Source organism: Molothrus aeneus, chromosome 23, assembly GCF_037042795.1.
Source record: "Molothrus aeneus isolate 106 chromosome 23, BPBGC_Maene_1.0, whole genome shotgun sequence".
Lineage (NCBI taxonomy): Eukaryota > Metazoa > Chordata > Aves > Passeriformes > Icteridae > Molothrus > Molothrus aeneus.
Window position 1 is genome coordinate 1,242,562 of NC_089668.1, and position 19,831 is coordinate 1,262,392.

The 19,831-nt window shown below is 50.3% G+C and overlaps 2 protein-coding genes across 2 annotated transcripts; both read left to right on the forward strand.

Moving 5' to 3' along the window:
• Positions 1 to 904: 904 nt before the first annotated feature.
• Positions 905 to 4,801, forward strand: IFNLR1 (interferon lambda receptor 1). The gene is made up of 7 exons (XM_066564999.1): positions 905 to 1,016; positions 1,642 to 1,765; positions 2,007 to 2,188; positions 2,577 to 2,719; positions 3,161 to 3,317; positions 3,599 to 3,723; positions 3,920 to 4,801. Exons 1-7 carry the CDS (start codon positions 905 to 907, stop codon positions 4,799 to 4,801), a joined length of 1,725 nt encoding a protein of 574 aa, XP_066421096.1.
• A 3,186-nt stretch (positions 4,802 to 7,987) lies between these two features.
• Positions 7,988 to 14,526, forward strand: IL22RA1 (interleukin 22 receptor subunit alpha 1). The gene is made up of 7 exons (XM_066565026.1): positions 7,988 to 8,030; positions 10,203 to 10,335; positions 10,646 to 10,818; positions 11,694 to 11,878; positions 12,336 to 12,471; positions 12,663 to 12,784; positions 13,561 to 14,526. The coding sequence occupies exons 1-7, from the start codon at positions 7,988 to 7,990 to the stop codon at positions 14,524 to 14,526; spliced, it is 1,758 nt and encodes a 585-aa protein (XP_066421123.1).
• Positions 14,527 to 19,831: the final 5,305 nt, after the last annotated feature.

Here is a 19,831-nt window from a genome sequence, read left to right on the forward strand (position 1 = left end):
CAATTAAACAGAGGTAGCAAAACAGCCACGGCAACAGAAACCCGTGGTGAGAGGAAATGGAGATTTTTGGAGGAAATGGAGACTTTGTACCCAGAAGCTGCCACTGCCAGGTTCCAAGGTTCAGAGGGTTGTCAAGGGCTGCCTGCTGGGCTGGGAGAGTTTTCCACCTGGGGAAGACCTGGGAAAACCCCTTTGTCCAAGCTGCTGTAACTCTCCTGTGAGGTGAATTCACTGATCCATTCCTGCACTGATGGCTCAGGCCTGGGGTGCCTGTGATGGAAGGCAGGAGAGCTGAGGTGCCAAACAATCCCTGCTCCAGGGATTTCCCCCTTTCCTGCAGTGGCACAGCCATCCCAAGCACACGCCTGGCACCCTGCACTTGGCAGCGTGGCAGAGATCCAGGTCCTCTCGTGTGCCCACATGGGAGGGGGCAGATCCCTGTCCTATCTCTGCACTTTACCCCCCCAGCTGTAAAGTGCAGTAATTCCCTAACTCCCAAAAAACATTGTGCTACCATAAACTAAGAGCAACTCTTTGATCTCCTGTAAACACCAGGCTAGAAGAGTCTCCCTTCCCGCTGCTTTTATTTTTTGTTGCTAGGTTATGAATAGCTCCCTCCTGCACTGAAACTTTATTTAAATGCTATTAATATTTCACAGCCACAGGTAAGTACCAAAGGTCAGAGTTTTACTGAGGTGTCTCACAAGATGAGGCAGCTCTTCCCCTGTGCCAGGGCTCACTGGAGGGTGCAGTGCTGCAAGTTTCACCTTTGCTGTCCTCCAAAAGCCTCTCTCACCTGCTCCTCTGCCAGGCACACGTGCAGGGCTGTACCAGGAAGAGGGGCAGGGCGCATGTGTGCAGCTCCTGGGCTCCTCAATCCTCTGGAATTCACACAGGAAACACGATGAGAATGGATCAAGGAAAAGCGTTGATGACAAATGGGAAGCTCTGCTCTGTCCTGTGTGGCTGGAGAGTGGGAGCCCTGGTGGCTCTGTGTCTCCTGCAGCAGGCTCGAGGTATGTGAACACCTGAGTGTTACTCTTCATTATATGGCTTTGTTGGTAGGAGGAGGGAGAAGTTTGGATCAGTTTAAATGGGAATGACTCACATAAAGTGAAATATTCCGTGGTAAAGAAGTGACAGTTTAAAATCTGTCTGTGGGAGGTGTCCTACTGAGGGCTAGTGATGGACATGGTGATCTGCTGGAAAAAAGAGGGGCAGGAAAATATACAGGCCAAACCTGCAGCTCTGAACTCCTGGTAGGATCTGCCCTTGGAGGATTGGGATTGTATGAGAAGCGTGGGACAGCCGTGTCTGCCCTGTCCAGGGAGTCAGGCAGAGTTTGTGGGTTGTAAATCACTGAAATGCAGTGAGAGCACAGGGAAAGCAATTGGAAATTATAAAACATATTGTTCATAGAAACAATTCTAAATTGAGTCCTAATTCTAAAAGCTGTTGAGATGAAGATGCTTTATGAGAGACAAGGAAAACATTGCACCACATCTGCTGCCAGAGCCAATTTCCAGCCTTTAATGAAAGGCTCAGCCTCAGATATTGACACCACCTTAGTGAGAACCAAATGGTACTTCCTGTCCCCAAAGATACTTTTGAATCATTCACATAATTTTCCCTCTTGACCAGGTCATGTTCAACTTCTCCCTCCTCAAAATGTGACCCTGCTGTCCAAGGATTTTGCCATGATTTTGACCTGGGCTCCAGGGGAAGGCTCTCCCCCAGATGTGACCTACACTGTGAGGTATGAAAGGTAAGAGCTCCAAACCGTGTCTGATCAAAGGGGTGGCACAGGGACAACCACTGGGCATCTCTCCTGATTAATGAGTGTCCTAATCATCAGTGACCTTCCACCAAAAGAAAACATCATCCACGTGGGAAACGTTCCAAACTCTGAGCCCCCCTTGCTCCCCACCCTCCCAAACCCCTCCTTCTCTTGCTCTGTAAATCCCAGCAGAACGTGTTTCACATTTTGGTGTGGCTGTTCCTTCCAGCCAGGATCGCCTGGACAAATGGAGGAAGGTTCCTCACTGCAGAAACATCCCCAGGTCCTCCTGCAATCTGACTTGTGCCCTCTCCAACCTCTACGTTAAGGTCCGGGCCCGGGTGAAGGCGGTTTGGGGCCGGTCCCAGTCGCCCTGGGTGAAATCCCAGTTCAAGGATTACTACTCAGATGGTGAGTGCCTGCCAGGTGACAGCCTGGATGGAAGGAATTCCCACAGACACACAGACCACACCCCACAGCCAGCCAGGAGCCTTAGGGCTGGCAGAGACTTGAGTGAGCAGGAGCAGTAAGGGGCTGGGATCATTGAGGATGAATTTTGTAGCAAGTGTCAGAATTTGTTCATCAGCTGAGCAAAGTGGCTCCAAGGGTGTTTTAGTTAAAGAGGTGTCCTCTGTGGCTGTGAACACTGTCCCAGGGCTCTCTGGGGTATTTTAGATAAAGAGGTGTCCTTTGCTTCCCTCTTATCACAAGATAACAGCTGGAAGTGAGGCCCAGCCATCACTGCAGGAAGGTAAGAGCCAAGCCAGCCCCACTCTCACTGCTGCTCCCTCCATTGCAGTGGAACTGGCTCCCCCTGTGCTGACCCTGAAGGTCAGGGACAATTCCATCCTTGTCAGTGCCTCCTTCCCTCTGCCCACCTGTGTGGAGAACCTCACCTGGAAATATGACTTGAACCTCTGGGAAGCAGGATCTGAAGACAAGGTCAGTACAAGTGGCTCTTTTTAGATGAAACTGAGGAACTGAAAAAGCTTCAAAGTCTGGGCAGAGAGAGAGGGACTGGATCCAGGGCCTGGAGGAAATGAACCAGCCAAACCCGAGCTAACCAAAGCCAGAGACAAAAAGTAGAAGTGTGTGTATGCATCCTTATTTTTTTGGTAGTTCCCTGTTTTTATCAGGAAGGGGAGGCTACACTACAGTCAGTCTGAAGGCCTGAGGTTTAAAACAACCAATGCAGGTGCCACTGGCAGCATTCCCTGGCAGAGCAGAGCCCAGCACTGCTGCAATCCCCACCTGGATCCATCGGCCCTGGGGGAGATGTCAGACATGGGGTCACACAAGGGATCCATGGGCTGAGGTGATACAGAAACATCACCCCAAAAGTGAAAGAATCACCTCTCAACCCTCTGCTTTGTCTCTCAGCAGAAGAAATATGAGGGTTACTTCAGGAAGGACACAGTGACCATCAACACCACTGCCCTCAGAGGCAATTACTGCTTCAGTGCCAGGGCTCTCTATGAAAGCATCGACTTGAAGCACAGTGAATTCTCCCAGCCTGTGTGTGTGCTGTTAAACCACAAAGGTATGGCCCTTCTCAGGAAAGGATGTGGGAGACATTCAGTGGGATGAGGGCAAGGCAAAGATTTCCACTAAAATCAGGTTTTCACCACAAAAAAAAACAACTTCCTGTTAAAGGGACTGGTTGGATTTTCTGGTGAGTGGTTCCTGCTTTCTGTAGAAACAGTTTCATTTTAAAAAGCCTGAAATGTTTTCTGTAAACTCTGAGTATTGTATGTCAGTGTAGAGCCCATAATTCCTATAAAATTACCACTCACAAGAGATTATTTCTGTCTTTTTCATCAGCACAGTGGAAGTTCCCACTTCTGGTTGTGATCCCTCTGTTTGTCCTCCCCATCTTTGTGGCCAGTCCCTTCATCTGCTGCCTGGTGAAACAGGAGGCCAAGCAAAGGAAGATGCCTCAGGTTTTGGTATGGCCCGAATTCTGAGGTCCCCTCCTGAGCCAGAGTCTTGCTGGTTTTCAGAGGGTAACTGGGGAGGAGTGGGGGGTTCTGCACTTCTCAGTTTTACATTTGTAATTCCCATTTTTGAAATAACCTTTCTGACATCCAGATTTTTCTTTTGGAAGCATCACAGGCTCACTGTTTGATTCCTTCTCCCTGGTAGGATTTCTCTCAATTTAAAGCTGCTGGACCAACCTTCCACGTGGAGCTCGGTGAAAAGGAATTCTGCAGTGACAATCTGAGCTGCTCAGAGAAGCCAGTGCCTCAAAGGAGGACAAACAGAGCTTTAGGAGGACACCAGCTGCTATGGATGGCTTCTTTCCCATCATCATCATCACTGTCATCATCGTGGTCAGAGGATGAGGAGGAGGAAGACAGCAGCACTTTGATCCCATACCGTGAAATGCCTCGGTATCCAAAGAGAGGTCTCAGCTCTCAGCCATGCCCAGCAGCTCTGGGGGGAAGCAGCCTGGATTCAGGATCTGGAGATCCCTCTGTGGCATCTGTGCTTGACCTCAGAGCCCTGGGTTTCACCCTCTTTGCAGAGAGGAAGGGTGAGGGGGACACCTCGGGGTCCCAGGCTAACGAGGAGCCCTCCCTGTATCTCTGCTCCTCCTTGGAAAGGATCTCCCTCACTGAGGTGACATTCCCAGGTGCCCCAGAGCAGGGCCAGGACGATGGACACAGGGAGGAGAGGCTGGGAATGAGCCCCCTTCACCCCCTGCTGGGGGGGATTGGTGCTGAAGCCCACGAGCTGAACCCCAGGAAGGCTCCTCATTCCTGCAGGGGTTACCAGAAATGCATCCTCGATCTGCAGCTCCAGGAGGATCCCAGCAGGCAGCTGCTCATCCCCCTGTGGACACTGCAGCTGGCGGAGGATGAAGGCATTGCCAGTGACTGTGGCAGTGACAGCTTCACAGAAGGGACCCCTCCCGAGTCCACAGTGCTCAGTGATGCTTTGGGGACTTCAGTTACAAAGGGAAAAGGTGATCCAAAGCTGCAATTCCCAGGCTACGAGCACTCACATTACTTGGGAAGGATCTGAAGAGCCCAGCAGGTCTGGGGAGTGCCTGGAAATCCTGGAGAGCTCCAGATATCCGAGCAAGGATCCTTGAACAAAGACAAAAACTGATATCTGGCCTATCAAGGCAATGGCTTTAGGGACACAAAGGTGCATTTTATTGCTAAGTCACCTCTGTACTGCCACTGTCCCTCTGAAAAGGTGCTCAGCCAGGGCTGAGGGAGGCAGGGACATCTCTGAGGGGCCACCCAGCCAACAGGCACTGCCTGGGGCTCACCTCACAACAAGGGCCAGAAAATGCAGTGTTGTGCCTGCACGTGGATTTGGAGCAGATCTTGAACTGCTTTGTGTCACTTTTGCTTCCTTTAAGTCCAGAGCTTGAGTGGAAGTTCCTTACAGAGACATTCAGCAAGATGTGGTTTTTGTGGCATGAAGAGTTCTCCACCTCATCCTGCAGAAATCACCTTCTGTGTTCCAACAGAGGGAACCAAAGCCAAAGTGTGCAGCATGCTTGTTTATTTATTTTTATTTTATATTTATTGAAGTTGAAATTCCTTCTGCTGTGCAGAATGTCTGAGAGCAATGATATTTTGATATAAATCTCCATGTGTACGTGGTTTTGTTTTCCAGAGCTACAAAGGGGGACTGCAGCTCATCCTGAAAAAAAATTACCTCTAAAACAGGACCCCATCCTGGGCTGGGGTGGGATTCTGAGACTTCCCAGCCAGGTCACTTTGGTCACTACTGAACAAAGAATCACAGAATGGTTTGGTGGGAAGGGATCCTGAAGTTCATCCCACTGCACCCCTGCCATGGCAGGGACACCTCCCACTGTCCCAGGTGGCTCCAAGCCTGTCCCTGGCACTGCCAGGGCTCCAGGGGCAGCCCCAGCTGCTCTGGGCACCCTGTGCCAGGGCCTGCCCACCCTCAAAGGGAAGGATTTCAGTCCAGTATCTAATCTAGATCTCCCCTCTGGCAGTTTACAGCCATCACCTTTGTCCCATCACCTCATGTCCTTGTGAAAGCATTTTATACTCCAGTATCAAAAGGAGCCTTTGTGTAAAGGGCTCACAGGAAAGCAAAGCAGTAAAAGAAAGAGGAAAACACTCCCCAGCCATTCTCTGCACTCAGGGAGAGGGCTCAGATGAGGGGAGGCTGTTGATGGAGGGTATGAAAGCTGAAATCTTTTGAGAAGCAGAAAAAAAGAAGTGAGGGGTGGTAGGAGGGAGTGGGAACTGCTTTGCAGCAAGATGTTCTCATTGAGGTCCTGAATGAAGTCCAAAGGAGAGGTGGGGGAAGGATTCACCAGCTGGACTATTCCTCTGCCCTCTGCAGTGTCCTTGGGTTCATCCTGCATTGTTATCCCTCCAGTTCATTTGGAAAGACACAGATGATGCACACATAATCACCACCCAATTTCTTGTGCAATCCAGGAAAACCCCCCAGGCTTTGATTTACAGGAAGCTCTGCAGTTGAGTAATGTCTACAGAATGCTTTTGACATGTCCCAGCTCTGCAAACTCAGCCTGGGATCAGTTCTTGCCCTGTCCAGGGGGCAGAGGGACAGGCTGCAGGCCAGGTGATGGCAGCATCCAACTCTTCATTTCCTTTCAGCAGGGCTTGAGAGCTGCTTTCCTCTGCACAAGGGTCAGTCCTGGCCAGAGCACAGTGCTCCTCTCCCAGAGCAGCTGCTCCAGCTGTTATCACAGCATCAGGGAATCATTTCCTTAGGAAAACACCTTGGGGATCATCGAGTCCAACTGGGAACCCACCCTGTCCCCAGGGCCACATCCACACATGGAGGGTTCATGCCCAGCACTCACCAGGTTTGCTGCAGTCCCCACACACCGGGAGGAAATCAAAAGTTTGAGAGAATTTGGAAGATAAAACCCTAATTTTAAACTTGAAAGTCGAGTTTTGGACATCTTCAGGTCCCCAAAGATTCAGAGAGGTGTGTCCTGGGCTGTTCAAAAGGAGACACCTTGCTAGAAATAAGGGCAGAAGTAAAGTTTGAAGTTCTATTGTCAGAACTGAAGGCTCAGGTGCACACCAAGGTCCCTCAGCTCTGCCCCATCACCCAGCAGGAGTGTGAGGCAGTGATGTGAGGGAAGGGAAAACAGAAATACTTTTATCAGGCTGTTCAGGAAACACCCTGACAAACAGTTGTGCTTAATTAGACACTGGTGGATAGGTGTGTCTGCTCTAACAAACCTGAGGCCTCTGCCTTTGTCCAGGTGAGCTGAGAAAGACAAAATGCCAGCGATGCCCCATGGCAGGGCTGCAGGCACAGAGCCCTCCCACACCCAGGCAGGGCAGGGAACAGAAACAGCATCAGGAAATCCACAGATGAGGAGGGAAGCAGAAGGGGTTTGTGAATTCCATCACATGTTTGGCCACAAGGATGGAGCAGTGAAATCAGCGTTCAGAAGCACGCAGGGTTTGTATTTTGAAAACATAACAACGCCCTAAAAGCTGCACACGTTGTGGAAAAGGGACTGTATCCCTTTCTTCCTGTCCATACAAACTCCCGGGTCTTATCACGTGGATTCAGTAACAGGACTTTACACTGTACAACAGCCACAAAAATAAACATTGTAGGTGTACAATAGTCCCTGCCAAAAGCTGTGGGACAGCAGCTGCTCCTCCTGTGGAAAGGCCACCACTCTTCTACCTCTTGCCCACATCAGGTGAAAAACCCCAGTGCTCTGGTTGACTTTCATTGTAAGAAAGTATTCAGGAGTACTTTTGGAGGAAACAGGTGCACTGCTTGCAGCAGGTATTGAACCAACCAGGTGCACAGCTCTGAGTTTTAATGTCTAGAGTTGTAACAAGCTCAAGTTACTCGACCAGAAAAGCAAACCTCAAACCCCAGGAACCTCAGGGAGGGCTTTCAGGCAGGAAGCTCTCAGCAAAAAGGTATTTGGCTCTTTTTCAGGAGCTGGGGATTTTCTCAGCCTCTGGCTCGTGCACCTTTGTACAGTCAGGTGTGCACTGGAGGAGAGAAGTGCTCCTGCTGTCACTCTGCAGTGTCACACATGCGCAGGGCTCCGGGCAGCCCAGAGCCAGGGAAGGCAGGACAGGAGCTCTGCTTTGCTCTGTTACTGAGCAACAAATCCAACCTGGCCTGGCAAGAGAGAATTCAGCCAAAAGGTGATTCACCTGCACACAGGAGCAGCTGCCTGCTCTCACAGCCCAGCCTGCAGAGTCATTCATGAAGGGATTTCTGCTCGTCCTGGCTGGAGTTTCAGTGCTGGGTAAGTCCTGAGCTCTCCTCTGCTGTCGCTGGTTGTGGGATTCTGTTTGATACTGGACTCTGCACTTCACTCCTGTTTCCTGAATTATCACCTGGAGAATGAGCTGCTGTCTGAGTTTTCTTCTCAGTTCTCTTCTCTCTCCTTGTAGTAACTCCCATGTGTGGCTGGTATGCTCGGCACTTAAGGGATTAGTAGGGAGAGGGGAAGATTCAGTCACTTCAAAGGGTTTGTCACTGTGCTAGGACCCAAATCCTGCAGCAGTGAAGGACATTCCCTGGTGTCAGGGGGCTTTGGATCAGTCTCCTCATGTCTTCAGCAAAGGCACAAATGAATACACCAACAGTCCTGATTTTAAAGGAGGTACAAACAAATAATGGAATCTTAAAGTGAGGGAGTCATCGTAGAGTGGTTGGGTTGGAAGGGACTTAAAGCTCATCTCATCCCACCCCTGCCATGGCAGGGACCCCTTCCCCTGTCCCAGGCTGCTCCAAGCCTGTCCAGCCTGGCCTTGGGCACTGCCAGAGATGGGGCAGCCCCAGCTGCTCTGGGCACCCCGTGCCAGGACCTCCCCAAACAATTTCTCCCTGATATCTAATGTAGATCTACCCTCTAAAGCCATTGAATCCTACTCCAGATGTGGCAAGCTCACTGCTGGGTGAATGAAGGATAAACCTGCTCTTTCCAGACCCCAGCTTTTCAGCATTCAGCCGTGCCATTCATCTGCTGTGTCTGCCATCTCACCCTGTGGAACTCCTCAGCCCAAGGACTGTATTTCACATTGTAAAATATCCTGGTTTTCCCCTGCCCACACTTGACTGTGCTTGTGTTATGCTGCTTTGCATAAGTGTTCCAGCATGGATAAATATGGGAAGACAGATTTCCTACTCCTGATAAGATCAGGGTACTTGTGACTCAGTTTTCAGGGTGCTCGGAGAGGGGATCCCACTCCTCCATAGCCACACTGCTGCTCCTGCTGAGCCTGGGGTGGGCAGAGGCAAATGTGGAGCTGCAGATGAAGTCAGGACAACATCTGGGGCAGCCAGCAGCCCATTTCTGCACCACCTTCCTGCCCAAATGCCACATACAGGGCTGAGAGGGGATCTGTGCCCCTCTGCCTAACCCTCCTCCATGCAGCCAGCAGACTGAACTGCTCACACTCAGTTCTGCTCCATGGGGGAAAGCCTGGAGCGAGGATCCAGCTGGGATTTATAATCTCTGCTCAATGTGATCTTGTCCAAGGCAGCTCCATCCCAGTGCTCAGTTTGCCCATCTGTGCTATTTTCAATTGCTCACTTTTTCACCATTTTTCCCATTGTTCACTGCAGGCTGAAGCCCTGACATGCCCCAGGTGTTCATCAGTGCCACAAGCCCAGAGCTGAATAATGTATAAATGCTTTACCTTTGAGGGTCTGCCCATAATCTGAATTCAGAGTTTATAAATCCTGAAGTTAGAAACTCTTGTGGATCAGCCTTGGGAAAGATTTGCACTGTGTTTTCTCTTGGTAAGAGAGACACAAAATCCTCGAGGACTTTTCTGCAGCAGCCCAGAGCCAGTTTGCTGCAGGGGGGCCAAGGTGGGGTCCTGCTGTGCAGGGACGTGTTTGCAGGGACAGGTGACATTCCTGACCCCAAGGGAAGAGCAGCAGGGCTCAGAAAGCAGGGAGCTGGGCTGAGTTGTTTGCTGTCACCCTGGCACACCCAGGCCAGAGTCCAGACACTGGGTGTCACACTGTACAGGCACTTTCCATCCAATAAAACATGGAGCACGAGAGGAGAACAGAGCCACATCTTCAGGAGGTGACACTGAGCTCTGCATGTCACTTCCTTGAGCAGGGGCAGAAAGCAGAGACATTCACAGACCTGATTCTGGGCTTGAAAACAGATTAGTGGTCTTATTTTACCACCCATGTAAAGGCTCTTAAAGAAACCTAGCTAGAATTCCAGGATTCTCTTTCTGATTTGTGTTTTTGAGGCTTTTCTGTATAAATTCCTGATTTCTTTGGGATGAGTCAGTTGTCTGCAAGAGTGTGATGTGAACACAGTTTGAAGTCTTGTTCTGCTCAAGCTCCTTCTTTTCAGCCCAGCTTTAGCAAAATACCACAAGATCCATTTTCATCTGAGGGCTGAGATGTCAGAAGAGGTTTTTTAATACCAGTTTCTCTGCTCCTCCAGGTATTGGGACTACAGAGAGATCATCATGTCTGAAACGTGCAGCATTTTCTTCCACAAACTTTGAGAACATCCTGACATGGGAAACAGAGGCAGATATTCCCCCTGGCACTGTGTTTGATGTCCAGTACAAACAGTATGTGAAGTTTGCTTCTTTTGGGCTGTTCTTAGGGGTCTCAGAGAGAGAAGGGCCAAGAGAGAAAAGGTGATTTTGCTGTTTATGGTTTTTGCTGTATTATGGTTCATATAATGGTTCATATAATCCTATGAATATTCCAGGATTATTCAAAGTGGGGGATGATGCTCATTTAAGCAAATATTTTCCATCTTGGGTTGCTTTGCTCCATTACCGAGCTAGTCACGCCTTCAGCAACTTCCTTCTCTCTATTCCATTTTCCTCCACTGCTGTCCAACCAAACCACTCCAAATCCTTGTTTTGTTCTCAGGTATGGAGAGAAATCCTGGCTCACCAAGCAGGAGTGCCAGAGCATCACCCAGCTCTTCTGCAACCTCAGCAGGGAGACAGAGAACTTCACAGAGCATTTCTACGGGCGGGTGCGGGCGCGGGGCTGCTCCTCCAGCTGGGTGCGCTCCGAGCGCTTCGAGCCCCGCAAGGAGAGTGAGTCCCAGCTCCCAAAGCTCCTGCCCCTGCAGGGCAGCATTTCCCCACCGTGCAGACTTGCAAGGCTCTGTGCTGCTGGGGCAGAGTGAAACTTTGGAGGTTTGGTGTTTTGGGCAAGGAGGTGAATGAGAAATGGGCAGGGTCCCAGCTGGGAGCTGGGGGTCAGAGAAAGGAAAGGCCTGGTGTGATGGGAGGGAGAGCTGCTGGTGAGAGAACAGAGAAATGAGTGAGGGACATCATGGGCAACCTGGGGACAGGGAGTTCCAGCAGCTGTGAAATGGGAACACTGGGATAAGCATCCATTCCAGTGGGTACTTGGTGTCCCAAGCCCAAAGTGAGCCCTACTGCAGACAGAACGCAGCCCTTGGGGGCCTCATTGGCTCTGTGGCTAAAACTTCCCACTGAAAAATCACCAAGAATAATTCAAAGTGGCATCAGCAGCCAATGCTTGTGTAGAGCCTTCAGATCTTTGCACCAAAAAAGCTGTGAGAACTTAAAGCTCTTTGCAGTGCTGGGTGTAGTGTGTGCCTACACCAGAGACCAGTGCAGGCACAAATCCCTGTAAATCCGGTGTAGGACGGGAACTGGGATTTGGGCAGCTGCTACCTGAGTGCCTGTGGTGGGATTTCACATACACACAAAGGAGGACACCCTGCACAGGGACAGGGAACATGGAGCTGGAAAAGCCTGGGATGAGAATTCCTGGGGACAAGAACCCCAAACCACCTCTGTCTGCAGTGTCCTGACTCCTGCCGTGCTCACACAGCTCAGACACCTTTTGGACAAACAGAAAGGCCATTTCAGCGAGCCTGGGCTGTGTTTGACATCAGCTGATGCCAGCACGGCTGACAGAGCCTGTTGTGCCTTTCCAGCCATCATAGGGGCCCCCCAGGTGGAACACGTCCCCCACGCCCGCTCCATCAGGTTCCTGGTGCGGCCGCCCCTGACGCCCCTGCGGGGGGAGGACCAGCAGCCGCTCACTGTGGAGGACATCTACAGCAAATTTGGGGCTGTGGATTATCACCTGACAATATTCAACCAGAGGACACAGCAGCAGGTAAAGCACAGCCTCGGGCTCTGGGATGCTGTAAATCCCATTTCAGATCAGCTGGGGAAGGATCTCAGTTTACACAGGATGGGGGAGATTTCTGATGTACAAGGGAAAGTCTTGGAGCCTTTGACTTGCAGGACAACAGGACTTTAAGCTTTCTTCTTAAACCCAAAGGACTTTCTAAGAGTACTGTATAAGTAGCAAAAAATAAAACCATTGGTGGCTAAAAATTACTTAAGAAGTTCAAGTCTTAAGAAACTGAAATGCAGAATTAAATACAGCAATAATGGAAAGCAAAATCATATAAATATGATTCAGAAAAAAATCAGAGTTCCATACACACAGAATAATTAGAGCCCTGTAAGACCTCATTAGTAAATAATATTTTATGCTGAATTTTGCAATCTGAATTGAAGAAAATTTCATCTTGCCCAAATACAGATTTTACCTTTCTTTTCAACAGTGGACAAAGAATGAGCACAACAAAGAATTTGAAGTTTCCAACTTGGACCCAGACACTGAATACAACGGGACAGTTTATATCTGCCTGCTCCAGAGAAGGAGCAAACCTCAGGTGTTTTGGGTCAAAACACTGGCAGGTGAGGCTGTTAACTCTGCTGAAAGCTGGAAAGTCCAGCTGGGATATTGCATACACAAAATGCATTGATTTTCAGCACAGAACATTTTAACAATTTAAAAATTAATTCCTGTGAGACTAAACCTGTGACATCACCTAGCTAATTGTGACATTTTTCTAATCCAGCTCTTTTTCCACTTGTTCTTTCCCCAGACAAGACGTGGATTCTCTACTGTCTGGTGGCCTTGGCCTTCTGTGCTGGGCTGGTTTTTGCTGCCACTGCTTATGTGAGCTACAAATACATCAAACAGCGCAGTGCCCAGCCCAGGGCCCTGGTGAGTGCCCTCAGCCACTGCTGCAAATGCTCAGGGATCGAGCTCAGCTTGCAGATCACAGAATCAGCCCTGCCTGGGGCTGGCAAGGTCATTTAGTCCATGCCACTGTCCCAGGTGTTCCCAGCCCCAGTGTCCAGCCTGGCCTTGGACACTGCTGGGGATGCAGGAGCAGCCAGAGCTGCTCTGTGCCAGGGCCTCAGCACTCTCTGAGTGAAACATTTCTCCCCAGAATCCAATCTAAACCCACCCTCCTTCATTTAAAGGGTTAAGGAGCTTGGTCGAGGCAATCACTGCAGGTTACTGGTATTTTAAAGTGCTCAGAACCTGCCCCAAACTGAGCCCCTCGGGTTAGGCAGCTAAACCTGAGGCATCCCAAATCCCCAGCTCCCCTTGAAACCCTGGGATTCTCACCTATCCCTCATCTCCCACAGCAAGAATTGGGTTTCATGCTGATGAGCTCAAGGATTTTCATGCTACTTTCATGCTGCAGGGCTTAGGACAAATCTTGCAAAAGTGAAAGCAGGAGATTTTCTTCCTCATATTTCAAGGCTGCTCAGATAATACACACTGAGAAATGTCTGTGTTCCTGTGAATGGTCATTTTCCAGCAGAAAAAAGAAAAAAAAGCAGAGCTCTTTAGTCAGCAGAGCAGATCCCTGGTGGCTGTTACTGGCTTTTACTGACACTTCTCCAAAGACAATGCTACAGTAACTACAGCAAACCCTCGAGGTCACAGCTTCTTGGGAATAACTCGCGCTCTTTTATCTACTCCACCAGGACTTCAGAGGGATTCCATCGTTCCAGCCTCTCACACTGACGGTGGAGCACATCATAAAGCCCCTCAGCTTCTCCAAACCTTCCCCTTTCATCCCTGAAGTGCAGCTGGCCCAGATGAGCCAACACTTGGACTGGTCCCTGGAGCCAGCACGGCCCTCCTGTCCCTACCAGCAGCAGGTGGCTGTTCCAGCACTGCAGCTGCCCCCTCAGCCCTGCCAGGTGGAGATGCCAGCCCCCATCACTGCCTACACTCCTCAGAAAGCTGAGCAGGGCATTGCTGCTGCCCCAGGCGGCTCCAGCCTGGCCCTGACCTACGGGCTGTGCGTGGAGGGCACGGACAGGAGCTCCCAGCCCGAGCAAAGGCTGAAGGAATCTTCTCCAGATCGTTCTGAGGATGCAGAGCTCCGAAGCCACGTGCTGGGAAAGAGCTGCAGCCACTGGGATTACAAAGAGCAGCAGCCAAAGGTGGCCCTGTGGAAGAGCAGGGACAGACTGGAGTCGGTGGTGATCCAGGGGAGCCCTGGGCAGACCCCGCTGCTGCTGCAGAGCGAGGAGCTGGAGGATCCCGAGCTGTCCCAGCTGTCCCTGGCCTTGCTGGAGCAGGGAGGATGCTACAGACAGCAGGCAGCGCTGCCCCTGCCGCTGCCCGCGGGGAAAGCCGCCCCAGGCTACGCTGCCCAGCAGGGGCTGCTGGCACCTCTGCTGCTCTCGCTCCGGACTGGGGGCCACGGGGAGCGCTGGGAGCTGCCGGAGCCCTTCCCACGCCCTGCGGCCCCAGCACAGCTCCCGGCGACCGCAGCCACGCAAATGCTGCCAGCAGCGAAGGGGCCGGGCTGCACAGAGCTCGGCGAGTCCCCAGCCAGCAGCCCGGGCCGCGACAGCGACAGCGCCACTCCTCTCACCATGCTCTTCAAGGATTTGGACCTGAAAGTGCAGTGGGATGAGGAGAGCACGGAACTTTATTAGGATGACTTAATGGTATTTAAATCCAGATGGTGTTTTCTTGTATGGACCAGAAGGAATGCAAACCCACAGCTGATCCTGGCTGTACGAACAGAGCTCAGGGCTGTCACACTGTTCCATTGTCACACTGCTCCATTGTCACACTGTTCCATTGTCACACTGCTCCATTGTCATTGTCACACTGTTCCATTGTCACACTGCTCCATTGTCACACTGCTCCATTGTCACACTGCTCCATTTGGTGCCCTTACTGATAGAACTGCTCCTTGTTACACTGCCATGCTGTACCTTTGCACTTAAACAACAGGTCTTTATTTCTAGCATATTCTCAAATTGATTATGAATTGGATTACTTTAAAAGATCAGTGAAGATTCAATTTTCCATCCCAGCTTCAGTTTACTGAAAATTTAGCAAAATTCACAAACTCTATGTGCTCTTTACCAACACCTAAGATAGATGTAACTCCCTTTGAAGAAATTCAGGTATGCAAACCTAGAAGTATTTCATGTACCACGCTACAGTAAAAGAAGTAAATAGTTACTGGTGTTCTATCCTTGGATAAATGACTTGGAAAAGAATATTCCACCTTCCTGGAATGGACTTTGCCTCCAAAGGAGTCATTGAAACTGAGTAACAGCTCCTGATGCAGCAGTTCTGTGATATTTGTCCCTGTCCCCTGTGCTTTTTAATACTTGTACAAAGATAAAGCCTTTTTTAATACCTGTACAAAGATAAAGCCTTTTTCATCTCAGCACAGATTAATGCAGCCTTGCCCTAGTTCTGAGCTTTCTCAGCTGCTGCTCCTTTCTTCCTCTGCACATTCACACATTCTCTTCCTCCCCTGAGGTCCCCAGGGATGGAGCGGCTGGGATCACACTCCAGGCAGGCAGGGATGTGAGGATTGCAGCACTCCCAGTTCAGCCCTCAGTCCCAGTTTATCCCAATCCCAATCCATGCACCAGTGATCCATGGAGGAGCCCGGGGAGGTCTGGAGCTCTCCCTGCTCCCCGTTCCTGGCACATCCTCCAGAGCTGCCATGACCATTTTTTGGGAGTCAAAATCCTTGGAGCACTTGGACCCCCACCCAAAGGAAGGTAAATTCTAATTCCGGGGCCAGAGGAGGTGATTATTTTTCATTCAGAGGAAAGCACAGTTCAGCCTGTTCATTTCCACTGCTGTGGTGGAAAAAACGTGTCTGAGGACATTGGTTTTAGGGAAGTGAAAGCATTTACAGAAATAAGCAAGGTTTGACTGGTATGGGGAAGTATTTACTCAAAGAGACCAATCTGACCTGGGGTAAAATTCAGCTGCTCCCACTCCAAATGCACTTGGGGCTTTTCTCAGCCCAGGAAAGCTGAGGCTAAAGGTGAAATTCCACTTGCTTTGGGGTGATTTTGCAAATAAGCCATAGGCTCATGAAGTGAAGATTTTTGATGATTCAACCCAGGATTAAAGGAATAGTCTTAGAAACTTTACAGGCCAAGGTCCAGCCCTGAGCTCCAGCCCCAACAACTGCTGAAGGACCACAGCCCTGTGAGGCCAAAAGGGCAAAATTCCAAGTGTGCTGAAGAAATGTGAGGGTATCACAGACTGAAATAGGTGCATGGCTTGGGCAGTGACCAGCAGGACATTCCCAGGGAGCTCCCTCCATTCCATTCACCACCAAAGGCTTTGTGGAATGTGCTTTGATCTGGTTCCTGTACTCTGTGCCCCAAAAAACAACACAGAGAAATGCTGCAGCTCCTGGAGCTGTTCCCAAGGACTGGGAGACACCAGGGGTAACATTTTTTTCCACTAAACCCCCCTGGAGAGGCATTTAAAGGCAGTGATGCCAATTACCTTGTTCAGAGTTGCCTGTGAGCTGCATATCTTGTGTCAACACCATTCCAGAGATGCTGCCCAGGGAACAATCAACATTTTGGGTTGTGTTGTGAAACACAACCCCCAGCAGAGGATGAGTATGGGCAGAGTCGTGTGCAAGGGATGGGGCCCTTGGGAGAGCATTGGAATCTGCTGCTAAAATGAGGTTCTTTTCTATTTTAAAAGCCTTTCCAAATCCCTCCTGCCACGGGGTCTGATCATGCCCAGACTGTAATAAATGTCTCATCCTGCTGGAGGACAGGTGGAGAGCCTGGGAATGGATTTTTAGAATGCACAGAGGTGCCTAAAGAAGCAAAGTGTCCCCAAGCTGAGACATCCACCTCCCCTTCAGGCCCTTAAACACCTTCAGGGCTGCATTACCCCTGCCTGAACGAAAGGCAGGAATGATTGCAGCCCCAGCCCATCCTCCCAGCAGCTCCACTGCCCAGAGATCACAGGCAGGAGAGCCCTGTCCTGCTGCAATATCCTCAACTTCCTGCTTTCGTCATGGCTTAGTCAATATTGATTTTTGAGGCCTGGATGTTCTGAGCTGAGGGAAATTGATTCTTGTCTCATGAGTCACCTCCTAAATTTAACACACAGATCATCCCTTCTCATGCTGCTTCTCTTTGGAAAAGCTTGGAAAGAAATGTTGATGCTGTTGAATTGTATTGGAGCAAGGAACACGTCATCCCTGCTGACCTCACTGCCATCTTCTGAAAAATCCTTTCCTGGGGATTCTTCCTCCTGAGAAGCTGAGAGGCCTCGGGAACAAAATGTAACCAATGGCTATCTGCTGCTGTGGGATGCAACAGGTGCATCTGGGATTGGGCTCATGTGGTTGTTTCTAATTCATGGCCAATCACAGCCCAGCTGTCCAGACTATCTCAGTCAGCCACAAGCCTTTGTTATCATTCTTTCCTTTTCTATTCTTAGCCAGCCTTCTGATGAAATCCTTTCTTCTATTCTTTTAGTATAGTTTCAATATAATATATACCATAAAATAATAAATCAGCCTTGTGAAACATGGAGTCAGATCCTCCTCTCTTCCCTCATCCTCAGACCCTGTGAACACGGTCACCCTGCTCAGAACCAAACAGATCCATTTGTGTCAAACAGCTGCTCCAGAACCTCCTTTTCTCCATCTCCTCCTGGGTAGGAACATTTCCAGACAAACAGCAGGATTTCAACATTGCTCCAAAGGTCTCCCCATGCAAGCCACGTGTGCCCAGCAGTGCTCTCCTCTTCAGCCATTCTCTGAATCCAGCTCTGAGCTCTGGGCTGTGGGAACCCAGCACATCCCTCTGGCTGCCCAGGATGGCCAAGAGCCCTGCCAGGGGGATCAGAGACCCTGGCACAGAGCCCAGAATGCCCCTGTGGTTTTGATTATGACCTGTGGAGCAAGTTACCAGCCTTAGATGAAGATCTGCAAGCCATGACAAATTAAGTACAATAATAGTGAAGTTATCACGGGGTGGAAAAGTAGATTTTGGGGTTTTTGGTATGGGGGTTCAGGGGGCAAGATGGAGGGAACTGGGCATGTCCAGCCTTTCTCCTTCTTCTTCTTCTTGGCCTCCATCTCCTGCTGGGATGGTGGCACTGACAGATTGGTTTAGAGTAGAAGCTCACTGTCTAACATGGGTGATGGGTATTGGGAAGTTATTGTAAACATTGTAGATGTAGTTTTTAGAATAAAGACATAACCCTGCCCTGGGGCAGGCAGAGTGCCTGGAACTGCCCTGCTGGACAGACCTCGGCAGGGCTGGAGAAAGAATTTTATAGATAAGAAACAATAAACAACCTTGAGACCAAGAAATGAAGAGCCCTGACTCCTTCTTCAAGCGCCAGGCTGGGAAAAGAGATTTTGGAACTTTTCTCGGGGTCACTGTGAGCAGCTAAAGATCCCACACTGGGCAATAAAAGCTCCCCTTGCCTCAGGGAGTGCGTGTCCCTGCCCATGTCCCAGCGGTGACAGGTGAGCGCCGCAGCCCCGCTGTCACAAGGCCAGCAGAGCAGCAGGTGGCAGCTGTAACCCTAGAGCAGAGCTCTGCTCTTTGTCTTCCGCGCTAAATCTGGGAGTTGGCGCTGCTCACCCCCTCCCCAGCAGCCCCGAGGGATCCCTGCCCAGGCCTGAGCACTCTGCAAGCCAAGGATCCCATTCCCCCTCCCTTTTGTTCCTTTCTTTTGGCACTGGAGGGTGTTGGAACACCATGAAAAATCACTGGTGAGTTTTTAACAAGTTCTAGGAGGAAAATCTTACACAAGGGACAAAAGGAAAGCTCCAGGTTCTGGAGACAGAATGAAGGAGAGCTCTCAGAATCTCAGAATTTCCTGAGCTGGAAGGGACCACAGGGATGATTAAATTCAACTCCTGGCCCTGCACAGACACCCCAACAACCCCACTTGTGCTTAGAGCATTGTCCAAGCACTCCTGGAGCTCTGGCAGCCTCGGGCTGTGCCCATTCCCTGGGCAGCCTGGGCAGTGCCAGCACCTCTGGGGGCAGAACCTTGCCCTAAATCCAACCTAAACCCCCCTGAGCCAGCTCCAGGCATTCCCTCAGTCCTGTCCCTGCTCACAGTGACCAAAGATCAGTGCCCGCCCCTCTAAATTAAACAAATTTTGTAACAGAGGGTTGATGTGACAAAATGAAAGAAATTGTTGATTTTAAGCAGAATAGATTGTAATTACACATTACTTCTCATAATGCAAAATTCAGGGAAGCACTGGAGTGGCCATGGATTCAAAACCAACGAAAGGGGAGTGCTCCTTCCCTTTGACAGCTCAGCTCACCCCAAAGTGCTTCAGACACGCCAGCCCATCCCTCCTGTTTATTCTCTCCTAGGAATGTCACAAACTCAGCCACCAAAGGGACTTCACAGCTGAAGTGTGGTGCTGATCCTGCTGGGTTTCACCTTTGTTTGGATGGTGAAGCAAACAAGGTTCCTAGAAATGGCTCCTACTGGTGCTGTGCCAGATTTGATGGTGGAATTCATTCCCACACCTCAAGAACATCACCTGCTCCTCACGTTGCTGGGAAGGGTTTTCCCTGAATTCTGGAACTGCAGGAGCACCTCAAATAAATGGAAAATCAGCAATCTCTGCAATCTGCCCCTGCCCCAAACTCTCAGACACCACCACAGGCTGCTGGATACACAAAGCTCCCCTGCTCTGAGGCACCAAGCCTTTGTTTGCTGGAAAAAGGAAATAAAACAGTGCCAGCCCACCAAAACCTGAGCTGCTGGAGCTGCTGCTGCAATCAGACACTGCCAGGATTTGCCTGGAGCTGGCATTCCCTAAAGAGATGTCAAAGCAAATGCCTTCCCTCTGTCAGGCAGCAATGGCGAGGTTACCCCAAGGCCATTCCTGGACAGGGTTAACATATCCCGAATCCAGTTCAGATGCTCTGTGAGCTGTGTCCCAAAGGAGCAGAGCACAGGGCAGTGCTG

Coding starts and splice junctions, on each gene's coding strand:
- IFNLR1 (XM_066564999.1), top strand. CDS start 905: ATGAGAATGGATCAAGGAAAAGCGTTGATGACAAATGGGAAGCTCTGC. Junction 3,318..3,598: donor TGTGCTGTTAAACCACAAAG/GTATGGCCCTTC, acceptor CTTTTTCATCAG/CACAGTGGAAGTTCCCACTT. Junction 3,724..3,919: donor GGAAGATGCCTCAGGTTTTG/GTATGGCCCGAA, acceptor TCTCCCTGGTAG/GATTTCTCTCAATTTAAAGC.
- IL22RA1 (XM_066565026.1), top strand. CDS start 7,988: ATGAAGGGATTTCTGCTCGTCCTGGCTGGAGTTTCAGTGCTGG. Junction 12,472..12,662: donor TTGGGTCAAAACACTGGCAG/GTGAGGCTGTTA, acceptor TTCTTTCCCCAG/ACAAGACGTGGATTCTCTAC. Junction 12,785..13,560: donor GTGCCCAGCCCAGGGCCCTG/GTGAGTGCCCTC, acceptor CTACTCCACCAG/GACTTCAGAGGGATTCCATC.